At 46.9% G+C, this 10,527-nt stretch overlaps 1 protein-coding gene across 1 annotated transcript in view; it reads left to right on the top strand.

Moving 5' to 3' along the window:
• The window catches only part of SEC14L5 (SEC14 like lipid binding 5), a 53,975-nt gene that overhangs the window by 39,983 nt on the left and 3,465 nt on the right, over positions 1 to 10,527 (top strand). Inside the window, exons 8-15 of the mRNA XM_024214335.3 lie at positions 982 to 1,171; positions 1,860 to 1,948; positions 3,241 to 3,311; positions 4,061 to 4,232; positions 4,998 to 5,132; positions 6,466 to 6,603; positions 7,481 to 7,726; positions 9,519 to 9,697. Coding sequence (XP_024070103.1) covers positions 982 to 1,171; positions 1,860 to 1,948; positions 3,241 to 3,311; positions 4,061 to 4,232; positions 4,998 to 5,132; positions 6,466 to 6,603; positions 7,481 to 7,726; positions 9,519 to 9,697 — 1,220 coding nt within the window. The remainder of the gene's footprint in view (positions 1 to 981; positions 1,172 to 1,859; positions 1,949 to 3,240; positions 3,312 to 4,060; positions 4,233 to 4,997; positions 5,133 to 6,465; positions 6,604 to 7,480; positions 7,727 to 9,518; positions 9,698 to 10,527) is intronic.

Below are 10,527 nucleotides of genomic sequence, written 5' to 3'. Positions count from 1 at the left end.
AAAAAAAAAAAAAAAAAAAAAAAAAAAAAAAAAAAAAAGCCACCAAAATTGGGACTGTCCCTATAAAATCGGGACATCTGGTCACCCTAGTGCCCCATGCAGAAGGGGCGGCAAGGGACAAAGCACAGAAGTGTTGGTGGAAGAAGTGGACGAACATTTGAGGCTGGTGTGATTAGCTGAAAGCTTGTGGGGGGCCACGTGGTCAGATACGAGGGGGGATAATGGGGGGGGGGGGGGGGGTTACACTGTAATGTCATGAAGGGGAGCTGTCATGGAGAAAGGAGAGGGACTGACCTACTTGGACAAGGCCGGTGTGGAGATTCAGCAGACAAGACCGATGATAAGAGCCTGCACAAGCGTGTGAGCTGCAGTGTTCCAGCTGAAGGGAGCCTTCGGAGGGTGTCTGATGGTCTATTTATAGACAGCCCAGCTGTGACCAGTCTCCATAGGGCTAGCACAGGAGCCTTCCTGTAGGCTAGCGTGTTGAACAAAGATGCTTTTCACCCTTTGCATGGTGCTGTGTGGCTTTCCTGTCTCTCTTGGGATCACCCTGCTCTCTGGGGAAGGAACATTGCAGCTTTGTTACTTTCGGGCAGGATTTGCGGGTGGTCTGTCTTGACTGGTGGGGGAATGTTTTGGGAGACTCTGGCTAGCAGAGTTCACTGCAATTCCCAGCTGTCTATTCAATGCACTGGCTTGCAGTGTTTCCAGACTGAATATGCATGGCATGTATAGGCCCAGGTAGGTGGGAGGGCCCTATCTCTGGAGTGGGGCAGGGTTTGTCATTTCCCTACAGTCCTGGATTAGCTGGAGCAGACCAAATGGACATAGCAGGAGGAAAGAAAATTAAACTTCAATCCTTCTCCATGCCTGTGAGGAGCTAGAAGCTTCTTTGCATCTCGCTGGTGTTTGTGGGAGGGGAGCGCTGGCAGTGGTGCAGTCCAAGTTCTTTGGGATGAGTGTGTCTCCTCTGTCTCTCAGATCCCCAAAGATGAGCATATCCTTCGATTCCTGAGGGCTCGCGATTTCAACATCGACAAGGCTCGCGAGATGCTCTGCCAGTCGCTGACCTGGCGCAAGCAGTACCAGGTGGATTACATCCTGCAGACCTGGCGACCCCCGTCCCTGCTGGAGGAATACTACACTGGGGGGTGGCATTACCAGGACAAAGGTAGGACGGTATATCTGCACCACCAGTGCAGGTTACACTGTAGCATGGTGAAGAATCCTAGCATGGGTACATTTCCTAATTCATATGAATGTCCCGATTTTGTCAAAGAAATCTCTTTTGTTTTTGTACATACACATGAGGCTGAATCTGGCTGGCCTAAAGCTCCCCTTGATAGGAATATGCTTTGGGCACCATTTTTTTTTCTTTTAATTTTTAAGAAAATGCCCCGCTTGTAGGTAAGCAACTCTGTTTCCAGTGGAAGCTTCTCCTACCCAAGTGCCCCATCCCTTCCCAGAAGGGTCTGCCCCCTAAGGAGATGAGTAGGTCAGATGCCAACCGATTCAACCGACAGCTTCTCTCTGAGCTGCTGGCAAGGCTGTTGTGATATCATCACCTTCTCACTGAAGACTGGATTAAGACCATCAGACAGCTAACCATCTTAGGCCAATGTTAACCTGTGGCATGGATAAGAGAGAATCTATAGCTCATTTCCCCCCAGCCTCCACCAGGCTATTCCATCTCCCAGGCACCTGGCCTATTTATTACTGACAAGAAGCTGTGGTTAGATTAGCCATCTGAATGCTACTTTTCTTCAGCAGAGTTTCCAGGTTCTTTGCAGGATCTCCCGTTTGGGGGCTTAGAACTAGTGTTTTCCCTGTAATGTCTTTGTTTTTTCTTTGCTTTGAAGATGGCCGCCCCCTCTACATCCTCCGCCTCGGTCAGATGGATACAAAAGGTTTGGTGAAGGCCCTGGGAGAAGAGTCGCTCCTGCGACACGTAAGGGATGCTTTTATTACCTATATAACTTCAGCTGCTACAGTGCTCTGAGAGGTTTAGATGAAGTGCAAATCACAGCAGCAGGCCCACATGGGAAGGGATCCACTTGGCTAGCAGATGAAGGAATTGGTTCTAATACCACATATCAGTTGGCCTTGTGTATCTCTCTCCCATCAAATGTTGATGGCGATAGGGTTCAGCATGCAGCATAGGGGCACTATATAGCCTGCTGATTGGCCGCATCTTACCAGATACAAATTTGGAGGCAAATTCTTCATTGTCTTCAACAGTTAGGCCATCACGGAACCTGGCACTTGGTTGATACAGTGGCTATTAGGGCTTATCTAAATGAGCACTCAGGTGCATCTACAATGGATTCCCAGCTTGTGTAGATGTACCTATCCTAGCTCTGCTCAAGTCAGCTTGCCAAAAACAGCAATGTAGCCAGGATAGCAAGGGCCATGGCTTGGATTAGCTGCTTTAACATGTACCCAGGGGGTCCAGGCAGGTACATGCTTGGGTAGCTAGCCTGAGTCACTGCCCATGCTATCCTGGCTACACTGCTGTTTTTAGCATGCTAGCTCAAGCACCTTGATGTCTGTTGGCACAGTTCCCACTACAGCACGTGCTTACTTTTGCCATCACCTTGAACAAAGAGCAGCAGCTGGTCTCCTCTCCAGTGTCCAAGCTCTTCTCAGTGCAGGAGAGAGAGGGGAGCATGGTTGGGGAATCCGTTCTGACTCCCTGTTTCGGAATGCCTCCTCAGCCCCCATGCTACCAGGCAGCTCTAGATTAACCCTCTTGTGTAGGGTCTTTAGTGGCACGCATAGTGGTGTAGCTCCTCCCAACCCCCAACGTACTCTCCAGCCCAAAGTGGGGCAAGGCCCAGCCATGGCACAAATGCACCAGTAGGAAGTTCTCTGATGCCAGGGCAATTCTCTGTTAGTGATGTGCAGCTGGACTGTGGCCCTTACATTACCCAAATGATGCAAAGGGGCCGTAGCTGGGCTTGAGAATCTGGTACACAGCATCTTGGGATCTTCAACAAACAGGCCTTGTAAACTCAGTAGAACTGATTTTTCAGCAGAGAGAACCTTTCCAGAAATCTCATTTCTTGTTCTGTATACACGTAACATGTTTTGGCTCCAGCTCCCTGTTCATGTGATTTCCTCAGTGTTCCCGCATGGTGGAGTAGGAGATGGGGGCTCTTCTTTGGGTGTGTTGCCAAGGTAACCCCCAGTCTGTACTCTTGCGCGCTCTCTCTCTCTCTCTCTCTCTCTCTCTCATTTCAGGTTTTGTCAATTAACGAGGAGGGACAAAAGAGGTGTGAGGAAAACACCAACCTGTTTGGCCGTCCCATCACGTTAGTATGCGTTTAACTGTCTTAAGGCACTGGTATGGTGTGAGCCAGCAAGGTGGAAGTAACATTTCAGAGAAAGTTTTTAAGATATCATTGATTTTACTGAAATAAGTAACTGGAATTCTTAGGCCCAGGCCACAGATAGGAGTATTTTGTTTGTATCAATCCCTACTCCAGCCAAGGCAGGGGTGTCTGTGGTATCATATGTCCTGGGCTTAGCCTAGATAAACTGTACAACTTCATAAGAAGGAAAACAAGGCTATTTTTCCCCAATCATATTGTCCAGCTTTTCTGCCACATTCCAAGTGGATCTTCTATCTGATGCCTTGGTGATCCCAATCCAGCTGCTTGAAGCCTTTAGTTCTGGCTCCGTTTGCACAGCATCGGGTTTTTATGCAAAATAACTCTTTAGTGCCATGACAGTAGTGCCCAGATTGTGTCTTGGTGGATCTAAAAGAGCCATTTGCTCAAGGGCCTGAGCACCCTTAACCACCTCGAAGTGTCGTCCTCCCTGGGAGGAGGAATCCATTCCGTGCACTGAAAATACCTTTGGACTCTGGCCATCTGCTGCTCGTATGGTGGGGGGTAGTTGTTGCTCCACTGGTACTGCCAGTCACCCCCTAGGTTTAATAGAAAGTGTACGATAAAAGATTTTTGTGCAACTCTTATTTGTGCTGGCTGGACAGGTGCTGTGTTGGTGACGAATGGGGATACTGTGGTGCATTTCTCTCCAATTCTTCTGTGCATTTCAGATCCTGGACGTGTCTGGTGGATTTGGAAGGGCTAAACATGCGCCACCTGTGGCGGCCTGGAGTTAAGGCTCTCCTTCGGATAATCGAGGTTGTAGAGGACAATTACCCTGAGACGCTGGGGAGGTTACTGATCGTGCGAGCACCACGGGTTTTCCCTGTGCTGTGGACTCTGGTAAATGAAATCCTTACTGTACAGACAGTGAGAACTAGGCCAGTGCCACAAGTGCCTAAAACATCCAGGCCTGCAGATGTTCTGCATCATTGGAGGGTTATGGAGGAAAAAGCTCTCAGGCAACCTGTCATTGGACTGAGGAGAGCTAGACACTGCTCATTGGCGGAGCTCTGGGATTAGCCATAGTACTGCCACAGAGCAATATATGTTGTTTTCACATCACTTTTAGCCTCTGCCATCCTGCCAGCGCTGACCAGAGTTTGGGATCTACACTCTGAGCTCTCACATGGCGCTTTGCTGCATTACCACCAACTGACAGGCTAGCTCTTGGGACTCTCTCTCATACCGATATGCAAGAGTCGTGCCAATAAAAAGCTGTAATTGGCAGAGGTTTGAGTGGCAAAGATAAACTGCTTTTAAATCCCACTCGAGAGAGCACTGGAGAATAAAGTAATGAATGTGACCCTGGCTAGGGCCTGCTGGGTGTATAGGCCACAGAACGGACAAAGCCCAATGCAGTTCTGGAATAGTGTTGAGTATGGGGAGGTGACTTCTAGTTTTATCTAATGGGGGGGGGAGGTGGCGGGGGAACCCTCTGAGAGAATGGAAATATTTCTGTGTATAACCTATTCTGGTTCAGGGCCATCAAATTCCCTGTGGACTCCAGTCCATGGTGCTAGGAGTGTTTCTGGAATGTGGTGCAATATCCTCTCCCGTTACGGTCCTTGCCATAAGAACATCATCTTCTGTCCACCTGTATTTCAGGTTAGTCCCTTCATCAATGAAAACACCAGGCAGAAGTTCCTCATCTACAGCGGCAATAACTACCAGGGTCCTGGAGGGCTTGTAGACTATTTGGACAAAGACGTGATTCCAGATTTCCTTGGAGGAGAATGTATGGTGAGTTTCCCTTACTTTCGTGTAAGGTGAATCTGAGGTACGCTGTCTTCCTGGGGGCCTCTCCCTTCCCAACTCCCCTGGTCCTTCCACTCTTTCCCTTGGAGTAGTTACCTTTCTAGACTGGTAGTGCCCGAAGGCCCACACAGGACTGGGGACCCATGATGCTGGGTGCTGAGATTATCCTTGCCTCTGAGCTCACCTTTGGAGAGGTGGCATTTTGCCGAGAAAGCCTTTATGAGGGAGATGCGTTTAGATATTCTTACCCTTCTGCTCTTATGACTGCGTTGACCTTGAATGTTATGGAAAAACGGAACTTGGTCCTTGGCCGTCGAGAGTTCTTCCTCGAGTCAGTGTGGTTTTCCTTGGGTTATTCGGGTCTCTGTCTTTATCTTGCTTTAAAAAAAAAAAATACCTGAAAGGATGGGTTGAGCCATAGGCTAGAGATTGGTGATCATGTCCCAATCCCATGACATAGCATCAAAATATGACTCCACTGCTTCAGTTGTCAAAGGGCATCCAGATTAGCACAGGTCTAAAAATATCTGGCCTAGCTCCTTTAGTGCCTATTGGATTAGGGAGATTATTAAAGGGACACGACCAGACTAAAAAAAATAAACCAACACATCATGTGTATAAGACTCTCGATTTTGATTTTTTGGGGGTTTATGCATAATTCATACATTACAGGTAATGTGCCTTTAGTCTGAGCTTTAAAATATTAGAACGGTTGTTTTCATATTTTTGATATCTGCCATTGAAGCCACTTTCTTTAAACCTTGTTAACTTCATGTAATAATGTGCAGGCACTTGTGTTCTTATTGTAGGTTGCCCAGAAGCTTCTCAATAAATTACATGAAATTTGAAATAACGAAAAAAACCTTAATTTACTTTTCATCATTTATGCTGCTCACCATGTCACACCCCATTCAGATAATGAAAATACAATGATGAGTTTCACTTATTTTTCGTCAACTTTGCTTTCGGGCTGTGTGGTGCTAGCACCATGGTGCAATAGTTGGATTCCAGACTCTGCTTGGAGCATTTAAAATTAAGCCAGGGCTTTTCACTGACACATCATGGTAAAACTTGAAATAATATTACATGTCGTAACACTGTCTTTTAAAGAAAAGAACACTCTAAATCAGATTCCCAACCTAACTGATGGGAGGTGCCCCTCACAAAGAGCAGGGGCCAGATCCTACTTGTGTAAAGCCAAGCTGAGGATCTGATGTTTCATAATAGGCAACTGGGTATATTGGGGATGTCTAGATATTTCCATAAATGTTAGTTTAGTAGAAGTCCCAGTACAGATGTCTGTCTCTGGTTCTTACAGTGCAATGTCCCTGAGGGTGGACTGGTCCCCAAGTCACTTTATCAAACAGATGAAGAACCGGAGAACTCTGATCACATCCGACTATGGACAGAAACCATCTACCACTCTGCAAATGTTCTTAAAGGGGCTCCCCACGAGGTACAGACCAACCATGTGCTGTTCTGGGGAAGGCAGGGAAGTGATTCCAAGGGACTGAGCTGTAGATTTGTTCTTGGGAAGGCTGGGATACAGCAGTGAAGGGATCCCAGCATGTAAGTGCTGGACGTGTTCCAGCAGCACAGTGCTCGGCAGGGGATGGCTGAGATAACACAGCCAGCATTTGAGGTGTGTGGAAGTTAAGAACAGTAATTTGAGGGTCAGGAAGCAGTTTCTCTAGTCTCTGGTGTAACTTGTCCCTGCACACACTGTAGCACCTTCCTCCTTTTTCTGGAGAAATAAAGACTCCATTGGCTTCCCCACCAATATCCTTGTGTCCATTATTTATCATGCCTCTGATCTTGTGAGAGAAGAGAACGTGAGCTGGGAATATTCAGGTGTAATCAAAAAGGACAAAGTTGGGGAGAGGAATCCTTTGATCTGAGAGTGATGCACCCATTTCTAACCATGGACGATGGCTCATTCTGACTCAGGCTGTACGATTTCCCTGTGCAACAGCCAGTTGGAACCCCACAATTAGCCGTTCTAAAGCAGTCCACAGTTGAGCCCCAGAAACCTTTGCTTTGGTGCCAATTGTGCTTAAGAGGGGTACCACGGGAACTGGCATGATACTTTGTAAGGCACTGCTGATGCAGGAGAAGGTTGTGGTGAAAGTGGCCGAGCAGATCCACGGCAGTGAAATCTGCAGGCAGGAACTGGGATCAGCTCATGACCTCCTGGGGTGCTGAGACTTGCAGCAGTAATGGATTCTAAGACTACAAGAGCTGGACAGATTTGTGTGTGATGGGAACGTGGGAGGATGTTGGCTCTCACCTGAAGACCAAGCCCATAAAACCTGCTTGTTTTGCTGCTGCTTTAGATCGTTGTGGAAATCCTGGAGGGCGAGTCTGTGATCACGTGGGACTTTGACATCCTGAAGGGAGATGTGGTGTTCTGCCTCTTTCACTCCAAGAGAGCGCCCGAGACCAGTCGCAAAGAGGCCACTTCATCAAGTGCTTTGACTGCTGGGGACAACATGCAGCTAATCGATAAGAGCTGGGTTCTGGGGGTGGATTATAGCCGCATGGAGTCTCCACTGGTGTGCCGGGAAGGAGAGAGCATCCAGGTTGGACGTCCTGCCGCCTCTTGACCTCTAAACAGCCATGGTGAACCAGTGTAATGTTCAGAACCTGGTAGTGGAGGGTGTATGTGACTGTTGAGCAGGTTGCATAGGGAGTAGCAGTTTTCATTGACTTTTTCTGCAAAACTTTAACAAATTCCAGAATCCCATGGTTAAAAATACCCCAAACAATGGGGACTGGAAATCCTCCACTGCAAGGGAATAGAGGCTCTTTTCACAGCTCTCTGCATATGAACTAGACTCCCAGACCCACTGAGGAAGTGCATAGCATGGCAGTACCTGACTTAGACTTGTTTCCTTCAGCACAGCCTGACACACAGCATAGAGCATTTCAGAATATCTGGAGTGGCTCAGGACCGTGAGTGCCAACCTCAGGACAATAACCCCCAAACTGGTTGTATGTTCTATAATTAGATTTCACCAACAAGTGTGAATGCCTAAATCACTATACCAGTCTTACCATGAAGTCAGACAGTCCCCTTGGGTACTCCTGTCTATCTTGTGAAAGGTCAATATTCAGGTTACTCCCAGTCCCAAAGGATCACTCACTTACCTCAGGTCAACTGTTCGTCAGATCTCAAACCAGACCACACTTGTAGCCAATCCTGTAATAAACTAACTAAAAGCTTATTAACTAGGAAAAAGAAATGTTATTTACAAGAGTAAAACATGTAAAGATATACACACAAATGAGGTACAGACTTAGGTTCCAAAAAATGATAATAGTTATGATATGCACGCTTTAGAAGTCCCTTCACGCTAACCCAAGCTCAACAGCTTGCGGACTCAGGGCCAGCACAATCCATTAGGCGACCTAGGCGGTCATCTAGGGCGCTAACATTTGGGGGGCGGCACCTGCGGCGGCCAGATCTTTGGCCGCCCCGGTCGTTGGCGGTATTTCGGGGGCGGGACCCTCCGCCGCCTAAGGCGGCAAAAAGGCTGGCGGTGCTCCTGTGCAGACTTCTTGCGTGTGTTTAGAAATTCTTGCCTCCCAGAATTCAAGCAGCATAGGAATAACAATTTCTCTTTAACCGGCATTTTTATTCCCTTCCCCCAGTGTTCAAGCTGGGATGGAATAGGGCTTGAGCAGGGACCCTCTTCAGGAGTGTGGGGGAAGCAATCAATGAAGTCTTTTGTCCACAATGGCTTGTTTGATGTCTGTAGACCTTCTTTTGTTAGGGAGGAGATAACACCTCTTGTGGTGAACTAATATTTCACACTTGGTAATGCTTCTCCCCTGACTGTGGGGGATTTACTGTCTTAGCAAACACTTCTATAGTTCTAGAGTAAACTTTTACATATTACTATATAACATGGGAGACAGTTATTATAAGTAGGATTAATACATGCAGCATCCTGCAAGCATTCCATAAATTCTAAACACATTCTCATAACTCGAATATCTATTTTAACTATACTAACACACAGGGAAGCCAGACTGGTTTCCAGCTATGCATTTGTTAGTCTTCAGTGAGGCCTGGGACCTTGGCATGACCTTGACATTGGCAGACCAAATGCGCACAATGCTTTATTGGAGACTGGTAAGCAATAGGTCATGATCCAAAGCCCACTGAATTCATGGGCTTTGGCTCAGGCCCATAATGTGTTAACCAGATGATGTATACATTGGTTTCACTAGAGTTTGAGGTTAGTTAGCCTTTTGTTTTGGCTTTCATTTTTATTTTTGGAAATACAAACTTTTTTTAAAAAAGGGTGTGACTATTTTTTTCAGACACTTGGTAGTCGCTTGATGGTGCTCTTTGTCCATCTCTTACAGGGATCTCATGTGACTCGTTGGCCTGGCTTTTATGTTCTGCAGTGGAAAATGCACAGCTCTTTGCCATGCTCTGGCACCAGCCTCCCTCGAGTAGATGACGTCCTGGTCTCTTTGCAAGTTTCCAGTCACAAGTGTAAACTCATGTACTACTTTGAGGTGCTTGCATCCAAGGATTTCAGGTAGGAGCCATACTAGGGGCTAGGTTAATGTGTGACTTGCAATAGAGGAGCAGTCTAGCAAAGCAGACTGTGACTCTGGAATTCCAGATGTATCTAACCTTTAAAATGTCGGTCACGCACCACATGGAAAATGGATACAAGTAGACTGGACTTCTTCCTTAGAGACTTCCCTTTGTTAGCACCAGATGGAGCCTTGACACCTCCTTAGTCTTGGTGGGAAGTGAAGTTTTCCCTTTGTAAGGGCCATGACTAGACTATACATCGTCTGGAGGAATTACTCATTGTATGTATTGCCTTACCCCAAATGTCTTTAATAGTCGCTATAGCTTCTTGAAGGGGCGTGGAGTACTGTTACTTGGGAGACCAGTGCTTAGGAGTAACTTCGTAGCATGTTCTTTCCAGACCATTGGGCAAAGTAATCAAGTGATATGTCTGGGGTTCGAAGGAGGATATCGGTCACATGACAACAGACTTGTCTGCTGAATAAGTCTGACATAGAGGAAACCTGCAGAGTATCTGTACACCCTGATGGTTTAATGGGAAAAAACACATTAGTATGGTGCCTCCCAGCAGAGACGCTCTCAATGCTTTACAGACAACTAACCCTCAGAGCAGAATACTAGAAGAAAAAGTGGGAAGGGGGAAGGAGAGTGGGTGGGTTTTTTGGGTTGTGTTTTTTTTTTTTTAGTTGAAGGCACCAATATGACATGATTTGCTGAGTCAGTGGCAGAGAATAGCAAATAACCCAGAATTCCTAAGTCTAACCATTCAAACTTACTTCCCAGTGCTGTGGTTGTGGGGAAAAACGTGGTAGCAGGGCTGCCCAGAGG

The sequence above is a fragment of the Terrapene carolina genome, unplaced genomic scaffold (genome assembly GCF_002925995.2).
Source record: "Terrapene carolina triunguis isolate 2854851 unplaced genomic scaffold, T_m_triunguis-2.0 Scaffold93, whole genome shotgun sequence".
Taxonomy (NCBI): domain Eukaryota; kingdom Metazoa; phylum Chordata; order Testudines; family Emydidae; genus Terrapene; species Terrapene triunguis.
Note: the sequence above shows the minus strand (reverse complement) of the source record. Positions and strands in the feature narration are given on the sequence as shown.